Raw genomic sequence first — 26,066 nt, 5'->3', positions numbered from 1 at the left:
TCTATCCTTATAGAAGATCAAGTAAGGAGGTTTAGCAGAGAGGGCTTGGAGCTTGTAGACTCATTTTGCCGATGTAATAGCAACTAAAAAGACTGTTTTCCAGGAGAAAATATCTTCAGATCTACCCTAGTTGCTGGTTCAAAGGGAGAAAAAAACAAAGCAAGATCCCAAGGGGGAGTGGGATCCTTGACTTGGGGACGAAGTAAAAAGGTGCCCCTGAGAAAAACCTTACATAGCTTAGAAAAAGCTAGAGAAGAAGAAGAGTTTTCCCCAGTGTGGAAATGTGAAATGGCTGCCAATTGAACCTTTACCATGGAATAGCTGGCTCTGTTTTGGATGAGAAAAGCCAGGAAATCTAAAATCACAGAAACAGGAGCCGTAAAAGTATCTATCAGCCTCTGCTGAGCCCAAATAGAGAATCTTTTCCATTTCCCCTTATATATCTTCCTAGTAGATGCTTTGTGAGCTGATATCAGAATTTCTTGGACTGGGGATCAAAACCTGGAATGTCTAGCCATCATTGGAACTAGAGGAAACCATGCGATCAATTTTAAACCTTGAAGATTCTGACAAGTCTGCCCAGTTGGGTGGGACAATAGGTCTGAAAGTGGTTCCAGAGTCCATAATGGACAAAGTAGGTGAGACCAGAGGAAGGAGCAATGAGGACTACTTTGCTCTTCAACTGATGAGCTTTCTAAAAGAATTTAGGAATCAGGGGTAATGGTGGGAATGCATAAACCAGTCTGGAACGTCAAGCATGGACTAGAGCATCTCTCGGGGGCTGCCGCTGAAGAGGGATCAAGACAAAGAACTTACTGCCTTTGTTGTTGAGGGGAGAGGCAAAGAGGTTGCAGCAAGGTTGACCCCACTTGAGGAGGATCATGTTTGCCACTGACTGGTTCAGTGACCACTGGTGAGGCATCAGTACAGGTTTTCTGAGCCTGTCTGCTAGAATGTTGGACTCCCCCGGAATGTGCGTTACGACTAGAAAGCTGTTAGTAGAGATCACCCATTGCCACACTCTCATTGCTTCTTGACCACAGTAGGTAAGATCTTGTTCTCTCCCCTTGCTTGTTGATGTACCATACTATGGACATATTGTCCATCTGAATTGGAATGGCCCCTGGAGGAAGAAAGCTGTGTAGTGCTTGCAGTGCCAGAAGAACCACTGTCATCTCGAGAATGTTGATATGCAAATTGGTCTCCTGAGATGTCCAAGTTCCTTGGACCATCCATCCCAGAAAATGCCTCCCACCCCAAATGGGAGGCATCTGTGGTCTGCATGGCATTTGGTGGTGGAAGGACAAAAGGACAACCTTGGTTGACTTCTGAGGAATGAAGCCACCACAGAAGAGAAATTTTGCATACCCTTGACAGTTTTATAGGTCAAGTCAGAGAATGCTGATGTAATGACCATTGAACTCATAACATCCACTGTAGGATTCACATATGTAAGCATGCTGTCGGTAGTAACATTATTGTGGCAGCCATAGAACCTAATGTTCTTAGTATTCGTTTCTCTGGAGGGGATGGGATTGCTAGGATTTGGGAGACATGAAGTCCCAGAAGTCAACACCCTGTCTAGAGGTAGAAAAAATATAGTTTTGGTTGTATCCAAATGAACTCCAATTAGCTGAACAGGACTGAGCTGCAATTTTTGTATGCTGACAGTTATGCCAAGACTGGGAGCCAGTTGTAACAAGTAATCCCTGGTTTGAATGAGTAGATGCTTCGTTGAAGCAGTTAGGAGTCAGTCATCCAGATAAGGAAACACATGGAATCCCTGCAGTCTAAGATGAGCTGCAACTACTGGCATGCATTTGGTGAACACCCCGGGGCCTGTGGTGAGACCAAATGGAAGCACTCAGACTTGGTAATGACTGGCTCCCAATCTGAAATGAAGATACCGTCTGGAGCGCCTCTCCATTTTGATATGGTACTACGCATTCTTCAGGTCTGTCGAGCACATCCAGTCGTCCATCTTCAGAATAGGTAGGATAGATTGGATTGTGACCATCCTGAATTTTGAATTTTTTACTGATTTGTTCAGAGATGTTGGATCCAAAATTGGCCTTAGGTCCTCCATCTTCTTTGGTATTACAAAGAACCTTGAGTAGATGCCCGATCCGACTTGGTCATGAGGGACCTCCTGGATGACTGTTGCTTGGAGCAGCTTTGTAACTTCTAACACTGCTGCCTCTTTCTGATTGAGTGGCACATCTGGAAGGTATGTTTTTGGCTTAGGAAGATTTAAAAAGGGAATGGAGTATCCTCTGGATACGATCCATTGCACGCGCTGATCATTTGTGATGGCTATCCAGGCTTCTGGGTGCAAGGATAAGCACCCCCAATTCCCTCAAGAGAAGGGCAGTCAGGCAACCCTTCAGGAGCGCTGAAAGAGTCTGTCTGAGGAGGAATCCTGAAGCCCTTGATTCTGCAGACCACCTCTGCCCCTGGGGTGGTATTTACCATTGTAACTGTTTCCCCCTGCCTCTGGGGGAAAAGTCTCCCTGAGATTCCTGCAAAGAACCTTGAGATTTCCTGAACCATTTTTTTTCCTCCAGGCTGATTCCTGGAGAAGGATCTTGCCAAACCCATTCAAAGCCCTAGACTCCTGGTTAAGGGGATGGACAGTGGAGCTTTCCTGAGCTAACTCCTTTTTGGTGGCTGCCACAACAACCATGGCATCTACATGGATCCCTTTAGTCCAGTGTAATTTGTCTAGGGGAGCACTTAATGTCTTATCAGCCCGCTTGGGTATGGGCTGTAACGGTGCCTGGATCCTTCCATGCCCTGGTGGAAACTAACTCAATAAGAGGATCTGCTTGGGGGGGGACATCAAGGATGTAGATGGGCTGGTGCCAAAGGCCTCCAAGAGCACTGACTCCTCTAGGTTAGGGCTTTGGGAGGACCATACACCCTTCTGACAGAGGGTGGTCTAATGGTTAAGGTGTTTGCCTTACAAACACAAGGTGCAGGGTTTGAGTCTCACAAGGGATAATTGGCTAAGCTTAAAATGGCTCGCAAGGGCAATTAGCTTAGTATGAATCTATGAGCCTGCTAGCACTATTCTTGCATGGACACCACTGAATCTCTAGGATGTCCACAAAGGAGGCATCGTCAGGTGGATATCAAAGGGACCCTTCCCCATCCTTGAAGTCAGTGTCCATAATGACAGATTCCTGCAGGGAAGCCAGGTGTCTCCTTTTACACCTCTTCTTCTGGGAGACCAACTGGGTGGGATACTCCAGGGAGGTATCAGAAGAACAATGGGGTTCCACAGTGGGAAGATGTTGGGGGTTTTGCAGCACCAGCTGTCCCAGTGGAAGATGAGAGGCCTCAGTGACAGATTCTATAGGGGTGGGGATTGGATCCGATGGTGGGAAAACCATGAATCCCCTAGAATGGACTAGGACCCTCTCCACCATCTTGAAGGCAGATGGACTATGAGGATCCGAGATTCATCCCTCCATAGCCAAAGTCAACAGAACAGACTTCTCCTGAACCCCCACAACCCTCCGCTCCAAGGAGAGAGTTGAAGCCGAGCTATTGAATGCTGATCCTCTGAGGGGAAGAGACAGCTCCAGAAACTTTGGAGTAGAAGTCATCCCCCCAGACCCAATGCCTAAGCTTTGGCTCCAACATGCACTGGGCCCTGAAGCTGTCAGACCTGAGAGTGTCAGGTAAACCGTCTGACTCGAAGTGGTAACCAGTATCAGATCTGACATCTCAGTTCTCAGGGGCCATTGGATCCAACAACTCCAAAGCAGTAAGTTGTATAGGAGAAGGAGCCATAGGATGAAAACGGGAATGTTTGCTCATGGATCCAGAAGGGGACGGAGCTGTCAGAATGCCCATTTGAATCTGTGCCTTGAGAAGTTGTCTCATGAAACTATTCACCTCACGCTTAGGCTACGAGTAGACCTGATGGAGGGGGGATGTAGAAGGTGGTCTAGGCACTGTCTTGGGGGAGGCTTCCTTGAGAGGAGAGCTCCGAGCCGAAACACCTGGCTCCAAGGAGACAGTGGGAGCACAGGAAGCCAAGGGAGAGGAAACTACAAATGTTATGTTGTCCCCCATCTCACCTTCATTCTTGCTGGTTGGGTTTGGAGCCGATCCTCGGCTTCGACTCAGCTGTTTTTCAATAGCTCAAGAGCTTATACTGGCTCGAGGCTAACCCCTATCCCAACATGCCTAGCAGTAGCTACCCAGATCTCGTTTGCCGCTTGCAGCGTCGAGATTGCAGCTACCAGCTCAGGCTAAGTATTTATTTTTTTGTATATTGCTATCTTCCTTTTTTACGGTTATTAGCAGTTAATTACCTTTGTGGTGTCTGTTTTAGTCCTTGTTTAAACAGTACAACCTTCTGACCTTCCTCAACTGTTTTTTCTTGGCCGTCATTTTCTTAGGCCTTGCTTTCCCCTTGAGCCCGTTTAACTTAGAGGGTTCTTCTCTTTTTCCCTCTTTCTGTGCAAGCAGCCCTTTAAGTTAGAGGCTCTCCTATTGGGGGAGTCACCATTTTACTTAGAGGTTCTCCCCCTTCTCCTTCCTTTTCCAAAAAAAAAAGTATCCTTGTTTGTGGTAGTGTTTGTAGTTCAGTTTTTGCTGTCCATTACAGCCTTGTTTTTTGCTGTTTGTGTTTTCTGGTATCCAGCATGTCTAAAGAGTTGAAACCCTCTGGCTTTAGAAAGTGCGACTCTTTACCAAAAAATGTCCCTTACGGACAGGCACACGAGTTGTGTTTACTGTTTAGAGGCTGTTCACCTGCAGGACTCATGTTCTTATCTGTCATGTTTTCAGTTCCAGGGTCCTGCAGGAGAGAAAAAACAAACTGATTTTGTGTGGCCTTCTGAAGAAGGTCGCTGAATTATTTGTCAAACTTCACGCGACTTCAGAGAGATCTCCTAAAGGAGTTGGGAGATACCCTGCAAGATCCTACAGCTGAGGGAGTTGCGAACAGGGTGGCTTCCCAGCTTGCGACCTTGACTTCAGTGTTTAACTCCTCCATAAGGCTCATTTATTATGCAGCAGATGGACCGAGTAGGGCAGCAGGTACCGGAGTTGCTTTGCGGAGACTCTCCTGGAATGCACCTTTGTCAGTTTGCGGAACCTTTCAAGTCCTCCTTTACCAATACCCCTTTTGATGGCTCATCCTTGTTTGGGCCTCAGGTAAAAGAGACTCTCACCAGGTGTGAAAAGGATGGCAAGACTGTCTCTGCCATAGGAGTCCACTTTTTCACTCTATCTAGACCCTACCCTAAAGGTCAGAAGTGTGGGAAAATGTGGTTTCGAAAATCCCAGGGAGCTTTGCCTGACACACATGAAGAATTTTCCCCCAGGGGCAGAGTGGGAAAGACTAACGGAAGATGCTGGCTTTGCAGCGGGGGGGGGGGGGGTTGCATCAGCAGGGCGACAGAGATACGTTCTCTGCTAGGCCCTTTCAGCACTCCTGAAGGTAGGCCCGACTGTCCGCCTCTGAAGGCAGTCGGGGGCAGACTATCATTGTACCTAACAGCCTGGCAAACTATTATGAAAGATGCATGGGTACTGTCAATATTTATTTATTTTTGTTTTATTTTACATTTGTTGACCGGGATAGTCCGACTGGATGCATGTCCATTTTCAGCGGAGGCCCGGGGAGAATAGCTCCAAGGGTAAGCAGATACAGCATTACATAATACCAGATCTGATCCCAAACGTACTTCAGAAAGCAAAGTTGCTGGGTTGCAAACTCATCCTCATTGCTCCTTACTGGCCTCATCAGATATGGTTTCCATTTCTCTGCCATCATCTACAAGTGGAGTCAATAATATCCAGGGGTTACAACATTCCCTTTTCCCAGTTACCCCCCTCAAGAACAAAACGTTCAATCCTAGATGTTTTACCCATTCTTTGGGATCACGCAATCCTAGAAGTACAAAGATTGCTAGAAAAAAGAGCCATCCAAAAAGTCCCCTCAGACCAAATCGAATCCAGAACTTACTCAAGGTTCTTTTTAGTTTCAAAAAAGACAGGGGATTGGAGACCCATTTTGGATCTCAGCAAGCTAAACAAATCAGTAAAAAAAGTGAAGTTCTGGATGGTAACACTGCAGTCCATTCTTCCCTTTTTGGGTCAGGACAATTGGATGTGCTCCATCGATTTCCAGGATGCGTACTACCACATAAAAATGGACAGGCGATCCAGGAGATTCCTACACTTCTGGCTGGGAGCCAGTCATTTTCAGTTCAGAGCTCTGCCCTTTGGTCTCACCACAGCCCCCAGAGTGTTCACCAAGTGTATGGCAGTGGCTTGGCTACAGCTCACCTGAGACACCTAGGATTCCAGGTGTTTCCATATCTAGATGACTGGCTCCTCACTGCTACCATCGAGCATCAACTGATCAAAGCATGGGACTACACAATTCAAACCTGTTCCCAGCTAGGCATCACCATAAACTACAAAAAGTCTGCCTTGTTGATTTGTCAGTCTATTACCTTCATAGGGGCAGACCTAGATACAAGAGCCACGATAGCAAAGCTGCCTCAAGACAGGGTGTCAACCATTCGTAAGCAAGTTTCATTCCTCATGAAAAAGACGAGAGTTTAGGCAAGAGAGGTATTGAAGGTCTTGGACTCAGTGGCCACAGCAGTTACTCTAGTTCCTATGGCTCGCTTCCACATGAGAATTCTGCAGTGGCTTCTTTTCGTTTTGTGGTCTTTCCAGGATTTACCAATGTCACACATGATCTCGATCACAGAATCCTGTAAAAAGGACTTTGTATGGTGACTTGTCTCCCCCCAGCTGACTCTGGGCAGACCCTTTCTAGACCCCCCATCCAATAGCCACAGTGACCACAGACTCCTCCCAGATAGGGTGGGGGGCATTATCTGGGACAGACTTCCAAGGAATGTGGCAGCCACATGAGTACCACTTGCACATCAATGTTCTAGAGATGAGAGCAGTGCTTCTGGCATTGCAAGCACTTCAACACTCACTGTCTACCGGAACTATTGCAATTCAGACAGGTAATATGTCAGTGGTATGGTACATCAACAAACAGGGTGGGACCAGATCTTACCCCTTGTGTCGGGAGGCCCTTTGAGTATGGCAATGGGCGATGTCTTCCCAAGGTTTTCTGACTGGGACGCACATTCCCGGGAAAATCCAACGTGATAGTGACAGGCTCAGCAGGGCTATCCTCATGCCTCATGAGTGGTCCCTGAAACAAGAAGTTGCGGACTTGATTTTTCGCAGATGGGGCCAGCCATCCTGTGATCTTTTTGCCACTCCCCTGAAAAACAAATGCAGCATCTACTTTGCCTTAGTCCCCCCACCGGGACAGTCACCCAGGGATGCACTTGTTCACGACTGGCCTCCGGGACTACTTTATGCCTTTCCACTTTTCCTCTGATCCCAAACGTACTTCAGAAAGCAAAGTCACTGGGTTGCAAACTCATCCTCATTGCTCCTTACTGGCCTCATCAGATATGGTTTCCATTTCTCCGCCATCATCTACAAGTGGAGCCTTGGATGTTGTGGTGTTGTCTTTCGGCTTTTCTCAGTTAGGGGTCGCCACAGCAGAACTCCGGTCCACTAATGATTGGCAGTAGGTTTTCATGAACGCCGAGGTGCCAACTCGACATTCAACCTTCAACGAAGCATGCCCGTTTACATATGTCTTTCGAATGCCCACCCAACCACGGGGAGGACATGCAGACTCCACACAGAAGGCACTCCCCGCACTCTAGCCAAGAATTGAATGGGAGAACCTCTTGCTTTGAGGCAACAATGCTACTGCTGCACCACCGCGGAAGTACTGGACCCAGTTCTGGGTCTCCCGATGCATCAGTCGGGCGTGCTCTATCCCTCCCTCCAAACTCTGAAGCTGACTGCTTGGCTTCTCCACTTCCAGTCTTAGCCAGACTCCCAAACATTTCCCTGGCAGTACAACACATCCTAATGTCCTGTCACAAGCCCACTACCAGGAAGATTTACACTAGCAAATGGAAGAGGTTCTTTTTTTGGCCGAAGAGTAATGATATTGATCCCTTCACTGCCCCTGTTCCCAAGATTCTCGATTTCCTGGCTGAAATGTTCGAATGAGGGGCAGCTGCAGCTACCATTAGGGTCCAGCTGGCTGCCATCTCCAATTTTCATGTGGGAGAGCTGGGCTCTAACATCATGTCCCATAAGCTGTGCAAAGCATTCTTACGAGGTACAACCCTTTTACGGGCCCCTGGTAAGAGAACCTCCCCCCCGGGACCTAAACTTTGTTTTAGCATGTCTGGTTCTTCCACGCTTTGAACCAGCAGCATCTTGTCCCCTGAAATTTCTGTCTTAGAAAACGCTTTTCTTGGTTGCCATCACCTCAGCTAGATGGGTTTCTGAATTACACACTTTATTTTTATTCGCTCGCCGTATCTCATCTTTCACAAAAATAGAGTCTTTCTCAGAACCAGTCCCTCCTTCTTGCCAAAGGTGTGTTCAGAGTATAATTTAAATCAGTCCATTGAGCTTCCTGTATTCTTCCCCAATTATGGCAACAAGGCAGAGTATAGACTCCACCAATTGGATGTTCATAGACAATTACACTTTATTTACACAAGACCATGGACTTTAGAAAATCACATCAATTGTTTGTATCCTTTGCTGACAATAAACAAGGTTCTTCAGTTTCAAAAGTGACCTTATCAAAGTGGCTGTCAGACACAATCAGCTATACTTATGATTTGTGTAACAAAAAGCTTTCAGGGAAAGCCAGAGGACACTCAACCAGGGCCTTAGCTACCTCTGTTGCTTTCCAAGCCAAATTGCCTTTAGATTCAATCTGTGCAGCAGCAACATGGGCAAATCCTCATACCTTTATCACTCATTACAAAGTGGACGTGGTCTCCCAGAATAGGACATCCTTTGGTTCCACGGTCCTAAAGAGTTTGTTCCAGTGAGCCACCCAAGAACCAGGTGCTGGGGACACGGTCCCAACCAGCAAGAATGAAGGTGAGATGGGGACACCATAACATAAAGAAGTTATGTACCTACCATAACATTCCATGTTTGTTGTCCTTCATCTCGTTTTCCTTCTTGCATCCCCCCTCCTTCCCCCTTCCTGCAGGATCGAGAGGAATTCCTTCACTGGTTACACTGGCTGAGTTTCCTGTTGACAATACCAGGTTAGTTGACCAGGCTTTTTGTTCCTTTGTTCCTCCTTAACTTTACATGTGGATTGTCCCTTTATACACAAGTTTTTCCTTTTGTGTAAGAGCTTAGTAAAAATTTGCATTTTGATTTTATGGTCTAGTGTGGGCTATCACAAACGAGATCTGGGTAGCTACCACTAGGCATGTTGGGATAGGGGTTAGCCTCGAGCCAGTATAAGCTCTCGAGCTATAGTAAAACAGCCAACCAACAAGAAGGAAGGCGAGATGAAGGACAACAAACATGGAACGTTATGGTAGGTACATAACTTCTTTTTATCGGATCTGATGTCCTTGGATCCAATGTTTCTTTTCACCTTTTTTGTTGGCTCCGAGGAGGAACACTCAGGGGAACGCTTCTTGTGTTCCCTGGCCTTCTTAGCTTTTCTAATGGGGGTTTGAGCCACTGAAGTGGAAGGTGTTGAAGGAGTGGAAGGAGGAAGCAAGCCTTTCAAAACCAGCTTACTGCAATGGTCAGCTAGTGCACACAGATTAAACCCCCCACATATTTCACAAGAGCTGTCTAGCTGCACTGGGTCTAGACAGTAAACACACTCCCTGTATGCATCAGACAAGGAATCTTGTGCCCACTGGAAGTGGATTTTTTTTACCCCAAAGGTTTAGCTGGCTTCTCAGCCATGATAAACCAGATAGAAGAGAAGGAGAAGCAAAGAAGATGACTGTAAGGGAAAAAGAGGAGCGGAAGGAAGAACAACCAAAAGGAATGACTGAAAGACAACTTACAGAAACTCTTGCATCAAAAAAAAAGGAGGAGCAATGAAATCCCAAAGTTTTTTGGTGAGCGGCAAATGAGATCTGATGTATTCTGGGGGAAGGAGGCATTATAGGATGGAGAGGAGGAGCTTGAGCTTCGAGTCTTGAGCTTGGAAAGCGGCAGAGTTGGATCCGAGACCCACAGGTCAAGGAACGAATGAAAATGACATCAGATCTTAGGTTTTATCTTGCTAGGACAAAATATTTCAGAAGGTCCAACCAACTATTGTAGCCATTAGAAACAACAAATTAGGAAATCAAAATGGGTTTCTAGCTGTATTGCCTTTTGCTACCAATATCATGGAAAGCAGATCCCTGTAAATGTCTGATCTCATTCGACCAGAAATACGGCTTTTGAAAATGCTTTTCTGAGAGGAATCCCTGTCAGAGAAATTTTAGAGGCTACTACTTGATCCATTTTTGACAGCTGCACTAAACATTTCAAACTACATGTTTTCTACAGAACCAGAGCTAGCTTTGCCTCTGCAGTCTTGCATTGCATCTTAGCCTCTGCCTAAATTGTCTTCCTTCCTGTCTCTTTTCACCTTTGGGAATCCTCCCACACTCTTATCAGTGCAGTAGTGAAACACAATCAACATAGTACTGTTGTGTCTACTTACCATAAACATAAATGTTTAAGTGTCTTCACTGGTGCAGTAAATATTATCTTCCGCTTTCCCCTTTGTCATTCTTTGTGGCTGGGGTAGGCACACCTTTCCTATCCCTTCTTCATTACATTTCCCACCCCTTCTCTTCCCAAAGGTTTTTAGAATCTCTGCCCTTTTCAGTATAGTGGGGACGTTTGTATGCCTTGTGCCCTTGGCCTGGAGCTCCAGCTTTGAAGCTCCTTTTAGGGGGGGGCAAGAAAGACCTGTTAGAAGGAGCTGGCCAATGACCCTTATACCCAGACATCCTGACGTCAGGTCCAGAGTGTACTCCAGCCCAAGAGCAGGGCTTAAAATCTCTGGTATTCAGGCCGGCCAAGGGGTTTCACTGTAAGAATAACCCACATTGTTATTACTACAACAGTGAAGACACTAAAAAATGTACATTTATGGTAAGTAGATATAACTGTACTGTCTCTTTTTATCTGTCCTTACAGCCCTTAATTATCATTATAGTACTGCTGAAGAGTTTACTTAAAGTGTTTGCAGTGACCTCTTCTATATTCTTTGCTGCTGTCAGTGATAAAACATTAATGCATGTTAGTAAGACCATCAGTGAGGCTTTATAAACTGACTTGTTATTGTGTTTATCAAGTTACCAACTGTCCAAAAAAGTCCATCTCTGAAACTGTAAACTATGTCTATGGAAATCCCTTTTAATCAGTAGACATAAAGGGGTTTAACACTTCATGACTTGGTGATTGTCTTGTTTTCAGATATAAGCCGATGCAGAAGGTGGATGGAGCTGGGGATGGTTACACAGGAAGTACTCAGCAAACAGCCTCAAGTGTTGAACAGACTGTAATTGCACAGAGTCAACACCATCAACAGTTCTTGGGTGAGTGAGTTAGGCTGCACCAGTATTTAGTAAAGATAAAGTATGAGTAATAAATGTAACTATTCTTTGTATTGTTACAAAACAGTTGTCTGAGTTTCTAACATTTTTTTCAGGGCTATATACAACCAAATGAGGAATCCGTACCTTTTTTTTTTTAATTAAAATTATATATACACTCACTTACATGTGTATGTATATATATATATATATATATATATATATATCTGCACATAGCTATATGGATGTCTGACACTGGGAAGTATCTCTGAAGTTTGGTTAGGTTAGATGGTAGCTAATCTAGCAGTAGTTAGTGAAAAGTAGTAGTATTAGGCTATAGTGTAAAAAAGCACTGATAAACACTGATAATTTCACATAACTAACTTGTAGAGTTACAACTCACTTGTTCCCAGTACTGTACAAGTCACTTGCACAGACTGCAAAACAGTTAGTAGGCATCAGCTGTATCTAACTGTAATAAGCCAATCACTACAGTGTATTACAAAAAAGCAAAATAAGTATATATATTTTTTGCACTTCAATGGAAGAGGCATGGGAGTAGGGTGCTGGTTTGTGGTACAGGGATGTTCATCGTGCATACAGCTGCAGTCATTACAGATGGGTTATCCTGCCATCAGGCGGGTCCTCGGTCGGCCGAATTCCAAAGTCTAGGTCCGGCGTCGGTTGTCGTCGCTTCTTCCCTGACGTCAGTGCAGCAGGAGTATAAAAGAGGCAGCCAGTGCCATTTTCCCCAGTCTTTCTTGCCGCACGGAGCCCGAAGCAGAAGCAGTTCGCAAGTGCAGGTAGGCCAGCTCCTGAGATTTACGAAAGTATTTCAGCCGAAGTCTTCTTTAAAGCTAAGTACCCCGTTGGGGAACCTTTTCTTGCCTCAGACCGATGTCAGACAAAGTTAATAATTACATTTCATGTGGGAAGCAAATACCGCATAAGGAGTTCCACTCTTTCTGTATACCTTGCTTAGGTCCAGACCACGAGGTCTCGGCCTGCCGTTTTTGTGCTAGATTCAACAAGCGCACTATAAGCGCTGGGCGGAGTTCGCCCTTCATTATTTTGGCAAAAAATTTAATTATATCATGTCGTCGGATACTCCGACTCCAGTTTTGAGCAAAAGATGCAAAGATAAGGACCGACATCCGAGGTCCGCACCAACTACTGAGACCACGCTTAGGCCGACTACCGGTTCTCCGGTTCTCAGTGAGGCGCCTACGCAGCCCCTGAGTACTGATGAAACTACATTACCGGTGACTTCAGTGCCCGAGGTCGCAAGCTCCTCGGTCCCCATTCCTACTGCAGATACCGACGCCACTGTTGGCGGGGAAACTCAGAATTTAGACAGGCCTGCCACTTCTGAAGGCGTCTTCAGGCCTTCCACCTTCTCTATTAAATCTTTCACTAAATCTAAAGCAGCCATGAAAACCAAAAAACAGGGTCCTCAGACCTCCTCTCAAGGCCCCATGCCTAAAAAGCAGATGCTTAAAATGGCTGAGGATTTGATTACTCTTATCAGGGTTCTCAACCCTTCTCTGTTAAAAGACCCAGATTAGAGGAAGACTACCCTTCCTCAGATCAGGCTTCTATTACCTCAGAACATTCTGAGGACCAGGATTACGCCTATTCCCCTTTCGAGGACTCAGATGCTGAGGAGTCTATTCCCTCGGTCTCCCCCCCTGAGGAGTACTCTTTTGGGGAACCCTGCATACCTTGAGGGAACACTTTCACTGGGAAGGCCAAGATTACTCAGATTCCAAGAAAAGGCTCAGGGAATTTCTACTGCTTCCCCAGCATAGGCCCCTGGCTATCCCTCCTGTTTTAGATATTTTGGATGATGTGTACACAGAAGCCAGCCTTAATCCAGATTCTTTACCTCCAGCTCCTGTTAAACCAGACAGGTATTACCAGGTTCCTGATTCTCACCAGTTCCTATATAAAAGCCATACTGCTGACCCAGAAACTATTTCACAGGGTCCCAAGGGAATCAAGGCCTCTACTGCTAAAAACCCATTACCTTCAGAGAGGGATTCCAGAGCATTAGAAAGGTGGGGGAAAAAGGTGTATACCTCGGCCACTTTAACCATGAGGGCATTAAACTGTCAATTCCATATGTTAAAGTACCAACAGTTTCTGTTATCTCAGTTGAAAAGCAAAATGGCACAACCAGAACAACCAGATTTAAAAGAGTTGCAGGATTTGTTGCATGGTGCACAGCAAGTGGGTAAACATACCTTGCAGTGTGGTTTTGATGCTTTAGAGGCCTCATGTAGAGCTGCTGTTACGGGGTCTGTTATATGTAGATATGCTTGGCTCAAAGAGCAAACCTTACCAGATCATGTCAAAGCAAAATTATTAGATGCTCCACTTCAAAAAGATGTATTGTTTGGTGTTAAAGCTGAGGAGGTACTAAAGAAAATGGAGGAAAAAGCGAAATCAATGCAAACAGTGAAAGATTTTCTGCAGATACAACCTCCAAGTTTTAGCAGAAACTGGCCTTCAAAAAATTGGTCCTTTCCAGCCACGGACAGACCTCAAAGGGGCAGATACAGATGCCCAAGGGGTAGAGGGCAACCTCAAGGATCTTACAGAGCAAGACAGTGGCAAGCACCAACCCCAAGAGGTGGAGAAGATAGATCACAGTAATTTAGAAAACAGACACAATGACTTCCCCCTATACCTGCCAAGCAAAGCTTTAATGGCAGCACCTTTGGGCGGAAAACTGGCATTATTCTCAAAAAATTGGCATATTGTTACAAAAGACAAATGGATTCTGGACATTATAGACAGTGGCTACATGTTCCACTTTCACACCCTTCCAAAAATGAGAGGCATGCCAAACCTGCCACAAAATCAAAGGGCAGAGGCACAAAGACAAATTTCTGCTCTCATGGACATGAAAGCAATTCAAGAGGTACCTGCAAAAGAACAAGGTCAAGGTTTTTATTCCAGACTATTCCTGGTACCAAGAAAAGACAAAGATTGGAGACCTATCTTAGACCTATCCATCCTAAACACATATCTACAGGTACCAAAATTCAAGATGCTCACATTACAGCAGCTTCTTCCCATGCTGGGCAAGGAGTCTTGGCTGGTAACATTGGACCTCAAGGAGGCATACCTGCATGTCCCTATCAGACAAGATTGCAGAAGATACCTCAGATTTCTTGCAGGTTCAACCCATTACCAATTCTCTGCATTGCCCTTTGGCTTATCTACTGGGCCCAGAGTGTTTACGAAATGCCTGGCATCAGTAATCACCTTCTGCAGACTACAAGCAATACAAATCTACCCATATCTGGACGACTGCCTGATCCAAGCAGACAGCAAGGACATACTACTGCAGCATCTGGTGTTTGTAATAAAGCTGTTAAACTTCCTGGGATACACAGTCAACAAAAAGAAATCAAAACTAATACCTTCTCAACAGATAATTTTCCTGGGTGCCAGCTTGAATACAACCACCCAGATGGCCTACCTCACGCCAGACAAACAAGGGCAACTGTCTCAATACTTCAGCAAAATGGCAACTTTCACCAGACTAACTGCAAGGAAAGTCCTGCAGGCTCTGGGATTCATGGCATCTTGCATCCTACTAATCCCATGTGCAAAGCTGCATATGAGGAAACTTCAATGGTACCTAAAAAACTTATGGTCTCAACACAGCCACAGCTTGGAAACAATTATACCACTCATTCCATGCCTTCAAAAGGAATTTTTGTGGTGGGCTCAAGCATGCCAAAGAAACACAGGTCTCCCTTTCTGTGTACCTCAAGCAACTCAAATCATCAAAACAGACACCTCAGACTACGCCTGGGGAGCACACATGGCAGATCAGTGCATTCAGGGAAAATGATCCCAAAAGAGAAGCACCTACACATCAACCAAAAGGAGATGCTAGCTGTGCAAAATGCTCTTATGACCTTCAAAGACCTACTACATCCAGGCCAGTTATTGATAAGGAAAGACAACACCACAGTGATGTGGTACATAAACAAACAGGGGGGAACTCATTCATACCCCCTGTGCAGGCAAGCCATGACCCTATGGAACACAGCACTGGAATTGCAAATTCAACTACAGGCACAATTCCTGCCAGGGAAGGAAAACACACTGGCAGACAACCTAAGCAGAAATATGACAGATCCACACGAATGGAAGTTGCATCCTCAAGTTTTCACAAAGATAACTCAGGCATGGGGACAGCCAGACATAGATCTATTTGCTACCCACAGAAATTACCAGTTGAAAAAATTTTGTTCAAGGACCTATCATCCAAAGGCCTGGAAAGTGGACGCACTCTCTTTCAATTGGACAACATTGACAGTTTATGCCTTCCTGCCTCTTCCTCTACTGACCAAAGTTCTATTAAAAGCCAGGGCAGAGAGGCCACAAATGATTCTCATTGTTCCAGACTGGCCAAGACAACACTGGTATCCACTCCTGAAGAGCCTGACACATTCCCCACCATGGATCCTGCCTCTAGTCCCTCTTCTGTTGTCCCAGCACAACTACAAAACCCTTCACAGCCAGCTCAAAACCCTAAATCTAGCTGCATGGAGAATTCCTTAATTTCCCAGCAGACTCTCCTCTCCAAGGAGGTGCAGGATGTCATCTTGGAGGCCAGAAGACCTTCTACTAGAAAAGCCTACTCCGCCAAATGGAAACGATTTTGTGCCTGGAATCAAGAAAAGGGCCAGAATCCTTGGGTAATAAATATACCTCAAATTTTACAGTACCTAGCTGAGATGTTAAACAGTGGACTTTCCTTCTCCTCCATCAAGATCCACGCTTCAGCCATTTCTGCACAATACAACACAGATCCTCCTTTATTCTCACATCCTCTCTTAAGGCAGTTCCTCAGAGGGGCAAAAAATATAAAACCCCAAGGAAACCACCAGTCCCTGCTTGGGACCTCAACTTCGTATTGGAAAAGCTGACCCTTCCTTCCTTTCAGCCAGCTTCTTCAACAGAACTACAATACTTGTCATGGAAAACAGCCTTTCTTCTGGCTATCACCTCAGCACGCAGGGTTTCGGAGCTACAGGCCCTCATGGCTGTACAGCCATTCATCATTTTCCATCAGGACAGAGTTTCCTTACAAACCAACCCTACCTTTATGCCAAAGGTAGTATTCAGTGTAGCTTTGAATCAGACTATCCACTTACCTACCTTTTATCCAAATCCACAAAACAAAGGGGAAAGACTACAACATTCCTTGGACATTCACAGACAACTTTGTTATTATTTGGACAGAACAAAGCCATTCAGGAAATCTGAGCAACTCTTTGTGTCCTATGCTAGAGGTGCTCAAGGAAAGGCTATTTTCAAACAAACAATTTCAAAATGGATAGCCCACTGCATATGCTTTTGTTACTCATTTCATGGAAAACCTGTGCCTGCATGCATCAGATCCCACTCCACCAGGGCCACAGCTACCTCTGCAGCTTTCCTCAGGGGGGTCCCTACCAAGGACATTTTAGAAGCAGCCACTTGGAGTTCAGTGCACACTTTCTCCAAGCACTACCACCTTCCACTATTCTCTAAATCTAGAGCAGGTTTTGCCACAGCAGTCTTGCAGGGCATCCTCACTCCTCCTAGTTCCACTTAATGCCTACCACCCTTACTTAGCTTTGGGATTCTTCCCATCTGTAATGACTGCAGCTGTATGCACGATGAACATAGTACAGTTTTGTACCTACCATAAATGTAGATGTTTGAGTGCTCATACAGCTGCAGTCCAGGTTACCCCCCCTCCGTCCCCTCTTAGGACAGGCTTTATGACAAACATCTTATCATTCAACCTAATTGGGGTATTCTTTTATGGTGTATTTGCTTGCAACTACTGCTTTTTGATTTTTCTATATTGCACGTTTGCATAACATTATGTTTTGCCTTCCTTCTGGGGGCACCTGACATCTGGGGCAAGAAAAACTGAAGAAGATGGCGTTGGCTGCCTCTTTTATACCCCTGCCGCACTGATGTCAGGGAAGAAGCGACGACAACCGACGCCGGACCTAGACTTTGGAATTCGGCCGACCGAGGACCCGCCTGACGGCAGGATAACCCATCTGTAATGACTGCAGCTGTATGAGCACTCGAACATCTACATTTATGGTAGGTACAAAACTGTACTTTCTAGTTGTGCCAGCTATGCTTCTGCTGAACACAATAAATATAGCTTCAAAATGTAGAGCAGTCAGTAAGCGGTAACACTGAACTTGAGCAAGTGATCCCACTAACGAAATATTGCAGCCAACTAAATGCCAATACTCTATACACTAGGATGATTACAGAAACAAATTCACTTAAATACCAGTGCTTGGTTGTATACACAGTAAAATGAAGAGAGGGCTCTGTTTGACAGGTGCAACAAGTTAATATTGAAAGGCTTACTACCAGCTACGTCTTGGCTTAAACACCCCCCAAAGCAACCCAGCCTTCTTCCTCGAATTCCAGGAAACAGGCTCGTTCAAAGTCACCGATTGCTTCTTCAGAGCCATTAGAAAAAACGAGGAAGGTTTCAGATCCAGTCTCCTTGGATCCAAAGTCCTTTGTGCTACCTTCAGATCCACAGTCCTCCTCAGATCCGATAGGCTCTGCTCCTATGAGGCTTTCCTCATTACCATCTACCTCTTTCTTGAATCCTAAGCCTTTGGATCTGACAAGCAGAGGTCATATTCTGGAGTATGTTTTGAAACCAGTATCTCTGGCCCTACATATATAACTGTTCTAGACACCAAGGAAGTATTCCAGACCAGCATCCACACCATTGTTCAAGTCTTCTTGGAGTCTGACAGAGGTGGGTGTGGACAATTCTCAGGGCTGAGATCCTGATGGGAGTGCTGTCAGGTCTGTCCCCTCATGGATGCGTGAGTGCTGCTGACCAGCCAATTCTTTCCTCTTCTCAGATCTGACCCAAGGCTTTGGAGTTCCAGGATGCAAGATCCCCAAAAGGTTTGTCATTAGATCCGAGGAAGCTTCCCTCCTCGACTCCAATGGTGTCCCTGACCAATTCTGCTCCGATACCCTCGGTTCAGAGCAGGTCTCTGATTTGAGAGGTTGACACCGGGTCTGAAGGGTTAAGTTCAGCTCTGACTTTGTCAGATCCATTTCCTCCCCTTGGAGCCTCAGCCCTGGACAGCTTGGATCCAATTCTTCCAGTAAGACTGTCATCCGGGGACTGCCCCGACCTTCCATCTTCGGTGGCTTAGGCTCCAAGGAAGTGGAGAGAGGTTTCTCTGGGTCTGTCAGCTTTCAAGATGAAGGGAAGGGGCTTTGGGCCAGGAGCCATCTCCCCTTCCTCGCACCCTAACCAGTGAGGTTTCTCTGGGGTAGTCATTCTCAAGATGATAGAGCTTTCTTTCTTACAGGGAGAGGCCATCTCCTCTTTCCTCGCACCCTAACCAGTGCCCCTCATGGTGTCCGAGCTCTGAGCCCATCAGACCTGCTCCTCAGGGTCAGCCAGTCCCGGAGAGCCTGCAGTCATGTTCCCCCCTCTTCTGATACCTGTCCTGAACCCCCCACTGAAGAGTTCCCTCAGAAGAGAATGTGTAAGAGGAGGCACATAGACTCTCCCATGGAGTCTCTCAGTGATTTTGATGAGGGAGAAGGAGCCCCTCCTGATGACCACTTGATGATGTTTCCTTTAGAGACGTCCTTAAATAGAAGTGTGGCTTGTCTTCCTAATCCCCTTCTCTTGAGGAATCCATGTTCCTGGAGGCTTTCATTGCTGGACCATCTACATCTTGGGTGATCTTCCGGCAGATGAACTTATTGACCTGGTTTCCTGCCGGGCATGGAAGGAACTGGACATTGTAGAGCCTATTCCCAAATGTCCGGACAAGTTGTTAGTTCCTTCTTCTGATAGACACACTGGAGCAAGGGAATCCCAGTTGATGCCATAGTTTGTGGTGGCAGCCACCAAGAAGGAACTAGCTGATCAAAGCTCCTCTGTCCATCCATCAACAGGTAGTCTAGAGCGATGGACAGGTTTGGAAAGCATGTGTATGCTTCAGCTACATTTGCACTTTGTTAAACTACCTGGCGTACTCATCTGCAGAGAGATTTGATGAAGGAACTTTTGAATACTCTCTTGGAGTCCTTGTCCTCAGAGGATCTCAAGAAGGTTTCTTTGCAACTGGCCACTCTTCTGTCCATTTCTAATGCATTGATGAGGCTGATGTCCAATGCAGCAGAGGGTACCTCATAAACTTCCAGTTCAGGCATAACCATTAGAAGACATGTCTGGATGAGACTATGCAACTTTGCAGAACCCTTCAAGGCATCTTTTGTCAATGCTCCCTTTTATGGTTCTTCTTTGTTCGGCCCTTCAGTTGAAAATATGCTCACCCACAGCAAACAGGAAGGAAAGCCTCTGCCATGGGAATCAACTTTTTGGGTCTATATCAGAAGACCGAATGGAAAAAATATCGAACGGCAAAACAGTAAAAAGACCGGACCTCGAACTTGCTATTGTGGGGGGCTGTGCCCCCTGCCCTCCCCACACACACACACACACCCCGCTAAATATATATACCAACTTCGAGATCACACTGCAGTGAGGAAAGGGCAAATATTCCAATCTTCACTGTACTGTGATTTGGCAAACAGCACTTTGAGGTCCGGTCTTTTTGCTGTTTTGCCATTCAATATTTTTTCCATTCGGTCTTCTGATATAGACCCAAATTTTCTACCCCTCAACGAACATTCTTTAGAAACCAATGGGATGGTAAAAAGCTGTGGTTTCAAAAATCTCAGGGGCCATTCCAGGATTCCCATGGGATACTTCCTCCAGAAGCAGAGGAGGAGGTTTCATTGGCCAACGTCACCCCAGAGGCAGAGGAGGTCTCCAGAATCAGGGTTTCGGAGATTCCTTCTCTGACAGGCCCTGTCAGTGCTCCTGAAGTGTTGCCCAACTGTCCACCTCTGGGGGTAGTCAGGGGTCATTTTTCTTACACCTTGACACCTGGACAAGTATCACAAAAAATTTATGGGTGCTAAGAATCATATCCAGAGGATACTACATACCATGTTCCCTTCTTCTCCTGTGCAAAGAAAGAAGGAAACTTCCCAATGTTCCACCCAGTCAGAGGGAAGATGCAGTTCAGGAAATATGAAAGTGCTACAAAAAAGAGACATCCAGGCAGTCCAACCAGAACAAATTGGATATGGAACTTTACTCCCACTTCTTTTTAGTGCCAAAGAAAGCAGAAGACCTAAGATCCATTTTGGACCTAAGCAACCTGAACCAATATGTAAAGAAAAAGTTCCAAATGGTTACAGTTCAGTCCATCCTGCCTCTTCTGGGCAAGGATGACTGGATGTGCTGTATAGATCTCCAGGATGCATACTATCACACCAAAATAGACAGATGATCCAGAAGATATCTACACTTTCGGCTGGAAGCCAATCATTACCAATTCAGAGTTCTGCCCTTTGGTCTCACCACAGCCCCCAGGGTGTTCACCAAATGCATGGCAACATTAGCAGCTCACTTGAGACTCAAAAGGAGTCCATGTATTTCCTTATCTCACTGATTGGCTCCTCACTACCCCATCCAAACATCATCTTCTACAAGCCAGGGATTACTTGCTCCAGATCTCCAACACCTTACACATCTTAATAAACCATGCCAAATCAAACCTGGTCCCCATACAGACCCTGGAATTTATAGGGACTCTATTGAATACTATGACATAGGTGGAGTCTTTACCTTCTTATTGAATCACATCGCATCATTAAGAAGTCAGGTATAGACTATTCTGCCTCAGCCATCTCCTCCAGTAAAACTAGTACTACAGGTTGTTGGGTGAGTGTCAGCTGCCATTCTTGTAGTTCTTCTAGCAAGATTCTTTATGCGGGTTCTTCATTGGACCTTGGCTGTACAGAGGTCCATACTTTTCCATCCCCTATTGTTTCCTATAAGACTCATTCCAATCTGCAAACATCGTGTTCACTGGTGGATCCAGTCCGATAACCTGTTTCTGGGCAGACCATTCTCCCTTCCTCTCCCAATCGCCTCAGTGGTCATGGACACTTCCCAACTTGGGGGCGGGGTGCATTTCCTGGGATAGATGGTCCAAGACACATGGTCCCCCTTGGAGACCACATTGCACATCAGCGCTTTAGAGATGAGAGCAGTCCTTCAATTACTTCAAGCTTTTCAGGATGTTCTCCCCCTGGGGACTATTACAATTCACACAGACAACATGTCAGTAGCCTGTTACATCAACAAACAAGGAGGAACCTGTTCTCATCTGTTGTGCAGTGAGGCCATGAGGGTTTGGGAATGGGAAATCACTTCAGACTGCTTTCTCAATGCAAAGTGTATACCGGGGAAAACCAGTACACTGGCAGACAGACTCAGCAGGTCTGTTCAGATTTCCCACAAGTGGTCTCTCAGTCAGTCAGTAGTGAACATGATCTTCAGCCTTGCTGTGACCTGTTTGCCTCACCCCTCAACAGCAAATGCAGCAAGTACTTCACTCTGGTCCTCCCTTCGGTGGAGTCACCGAGAGATGCTTTGATTCACATTGGCCCCCGGGTCTGTTCTGTGGTTACCCCCCTCTTCCTCTGATTCCCAAATTCTTACAGAAAGCATGCAGGCTGAAGTGCTCAGTCATCCTCATTCCCCCCTTTTGACCTCATCAGGTATGGTTCCCTTCTTTTGGTCTCACTTGAAGTATCCACCGTGGATACTGGAACCCACTCAGGATCTCCTATCCATCGGGAATTCAACATTCCAATCTCCATGCCCTCAAGCTAACAGCATGGTTTCTCCACTTACAGTAATAGTCAGACAATCCAGTTTGAGACATTAACTTGGCATCCCAGAAGGTTTCTATGAAGAAAGTCTACAGAAGCAAATGGAAAAGATTTTGTATTTGGGCTTCCAATCAGAATGTTGATCCATTTTCAGCACCTACTTCGGTCAGTATTCTTTTTCCAACTACTATTTTTAAGGAAGGAGCTTCTCCAGTGTTAAGCTTCAGTTGGCAGTGTTTTCCAACTTTTACTCTAGAAACAAATCCTTTTCTCAGGCTTCATCCAGATAATGTAAAGCCTTCACGAAGGGAGTCTTTCTCCTAAAACCTCCAATAAAGGATCCCTCTCCTCGGGTCCTCACTGTGGTCCTTCAGGGTTTAACTCAGAAACCCTTTGAACTGGCAGAGAAATGCAATATGAAGTTTCTTTCTTGGAAAATGATCTTTTTAGTGGCTATCACTTCAGGAAATAAATTTCTGAGCTTCAGTCCCTATCAGCTAAGCCTCCTTACATTATTCTTCATAAGGAAAAGATGTCTTTATGGACAAACTCTTCCTTTCTTCCTAAAGTGGCGATGGAGACTAACATTAAAGAGTCCATGCAATTGCCAGTTTTCTTAAGAGTGAATACATGCTTCACCTTCGTGATGTGCACAGACAATTATGCTTTTATCTTCCCAAGACTAAACAGTTCAGGAAGTCTAATCAGCTGTTTGTATCTTTGTTCCCTAACTGCTTGGGTCAAGCAGTTTCTAAGATTACACTGGCCAGATGGATTCTTGATTGCACTTCGTTGGTTTATTCTCAAAAAGGTATAGAATTGCCTCAAACCCCTAGAGCTCACTCCACTAGATCGATGGCTATTTCATCTGCTTTTTCCTCAAGAACTTCCATTGATGATATTTGCGCTGCAGCCGCTTGGTCAAAGACTCATACCTTTGTCACACATTACAAACTAGACACTGTCTCCAGAAGCAGAGCTTCCTTTGGTTCGACAGTACTCTGATGTACCCTTCTGTGAGGGCCTCCCAAGAGTGATGTAGCTGGGGATTCTGATCCATTTGTGAGGAAGAATGAAAAGCACAACATCAGATTTAGAACTTATGTACTTACCATAGGTTCATAGGTTCATACTAGGCTATTTGCCCTGGGGCAATTACAAGCCTAGCCCGATTTTGTTTGGCTTACGCCACCCCTTGATTTGAGTATACTGTGCCCTTTTTAAGGTTTAGTTTACTGTGCCTCTGTCTAATAGTGACACGGAAGTAATCCCCGGGACAAACCTACGATCCCCCATCCACTCATCAAGATTCTTCTTGAAGAGATTCAGTGAGGTGCTCTGCCTAACATGAATTGGAATTCTATTCCAGAGCGAACAAGTCTGGGAGTTGCATCCCAGGTTCGTAACATAACTGAAAAAAGCCTTATGATTGTCTTTAGTGTCCTGTGCAATTTTTCTCTCGAAGGTGGCCTTGGAGGATTTTATGAGGGATTGTAATTTTTTGCTAGTACTGATCAGAGCTGCCTTCCCTATTAGGGATTTTGCTCTATCATGTAGTAGCTTCCTCCTTCTGTTGTACAGTTTATTTATGGCTGGGATCCACTAGACTGGACGCCTGCCTTTGGATGATTGGGTCTTGGTTTTGTTTGGGATAGCATGATCCATGCATTCCTGGAGATGTCCGTAGAATGCGTTTATATAGGATTTTGCAGTTTGGGCCGTAGTTTCCACTGGCCCTGGGGCCTTGAAGGATTCCACTTTGGTTTTGAGAAGTGAGAAGTTCACTTTTGAGAAGTTTTTCACTGTGGTTTTCTGGGTTGGGGGTGGGGATGTGGATATCCAGTGAAATTAATTTATGGTCTGATCTTACCAATGAGGGATATACTTCTGGTATGGAGCATAGAGTACCCATGTTGGTAATGATCAGGTCTAGTATGTTATCCCCTCTTGTGGGAGTGGTGACTAGTTGTTCCATAGCATTTGAGTTTATAATTTCCAGGAACCTTTGGGCTAAGGTGCTGGGGCTTGAGTAGTGTTCCCAGTCTATGTTTGGATAGTTGAAGTCGCCCAATATAATGGTGTTCGGAGAGATCTTCATGTTCTATAAAATGTTTTCAGGAAAGCCGAGTGGGATTCCTGACTTTGAGAGGGTGGTCTGTAGGATGCTATAAACTGAAAAGCAGTCTTGCCCACTGTTAGTTGCACATGGATGATCTCCGATACTTCGTGCAATGCCACTAACCTGGAGGTGTGGATATCCTTGATAAATATGGAAACTCCCCCTCCTTTTGTGGTTTGGTCCGGGTTTTGGGGCCGAAAAGCATGATATGAGGTATAACCTGGTAGTGCTGGGGTGCTCTCTGGAGCCTTGAACCAGGTTTCTGTCACTGCACAGATATCGATGCTCTCCATACTGAGGAGAGCTTCGAGTGCGTGCATCTTGAGGTTAAGACTTCTGGCGTTTAGCAGCATTACCCTTAGTTTCTTGTGCTGTCTATGGAGGTGGGTTTGACTTTTGAGCTTTGCCTAAAAAAGGCACTATGGGGGTGGCAAGAGCCTTTGCCAATATCCGAAAGCCCAGTGGTGACAGGTGCAAGCCATCCCTAGCGAAGCAACGTGGCTTGTCGAGCATGTCATCCCAGGCTGACAGACACTGGATCCCCTTTGAATGACACCAAAATTTTAGCCAATTGTTAAAATCGATCGTTTTGTCTTTGTACTGTGGCATCATCCTAGGTGAGGGTAAGATGCTGCTCAAGGTCAGGGTCATACCGGCCTGGGCTACATGATCAGAGAGCTCCTCTATGTCTCTTTTCATGTAGTCCAGGGAGGTACATCTCAGGTCATTCACACCAGCATGTACGATGACTGAGTCATATTTGTATTTGCTTTGGAGTGACCTGAGTGCTTGCGTTATGTGGCGGATCCTAGCGCCCGACAGGCAGCTCACTGTGACCTTCTCTTTGTTCAGCCTGGTGAGCAGGACGTCAGTGTGTCTGACAATAGAGTCACCTATTACAAGAGTATCAGGTGTGTTATTCAGCCTTAAGGGCTGTGGCTGCTTAGCACACTGACTTTGTGGGCTATGTGTTGTGCGTGTTTTGTTTTGGGGTAGCGTTTGCTTGGATGTCTGCTTTGGAGGTCTCTGTTGCTTAGGTAGATTTTTATTTAGAGCCTCTGAGTATGTTTTGTGTATTTATGTGTTTGGTTCGCTGATGTGGTGGGACTATGTGATACTGGAATTGTGTTGTGTGAGGTTACCTTCTCCTCCTGACTGGTTTCACCAGTTTTGAGATGAGAGAGCTCAGCCTCCAGTTTGGCTATATGGTTGCATCTCTCACATATATTTGAACCTGTTTGGAGGAGGAGAGGGTTGTCCGTGTACATGAGACAGTTGTAACATTGCCTCAAAATTCCCAGATTCACCAGCTGGACTGGAGAGGAAACCATTGACTGACCTTTGGACATGCTAGAGTAATATAGGGAAACTGAATTAAGACGGACCAATAGGGGTCAAGGTAATCGTAGAGAGTATAAGAGTAAGTAGTGCTTATAGTTTAATAGTGCTAACTTGTAAGATTACTTATTTGGACCAGTGAAGGGCCTTAGAATGAAAATATGGTGTTTAATTTGAGAGATAGAGCAGTTCTAAGGGAAAAAGTGAAGAGCAGACTTCGTGGAGCCAGGAATAGTTTAAACCCAATTAGGCGGCGCGGCCCGTTGTTGCGCTATGCACAAAAATGCGCAAAACCGCGCAAAAGAGGGTTTTAAGAGAGGGAGATCAAGGAGTTTGGAATTGACCCAAAATGGCCAATAAAACTACAGTTTCAAGGCAGTAAC

At 45.5% G+C, this 26,066-nt stretch overlaps 1 protein-coding gene across 1 annotated transcript in view; it reads left to right on the top strand.

Moving 5' to 3' along the window:
• Positions 1-26,066, top strand: part of RFX3 (regulatory factor X3) — a 1,639,608-nt gene that overhangs the window by 1,176,011 nt on the left and 437,531 nt on the right. Inside the window, exon 9 of the mRNA XM_044061098.1 lies at positions 11,332-11,453. Within this exon, the coding sequence (XP_043917033.1) occupies positions 11,332-11,453 (122 nt within the window). The remainder of the gene's footprint in view (positions 1-11,331; positions 11,454-26,066) is intronic.

Source organism: Protopterus annectens, chromosome 2.part0 (genome assembly GCF_019279795.1).
Source record: "Protopterus annectens isolate FY-2018-M chromosome 2.part0, PAN1.0, whole genome shotgun sequence".
Classification (NCBI taxonomy): Eukaryota; Metazoa; Chordata; order Ceratodontiformes; family Protopteridae; genus Protopterus; species Protopterus annectens.
The sequence above is the reverse complement of the archived record's forward strand: the minus strand, read 5'-3'. Positions and strand labels throughout refer to the sequence as shown.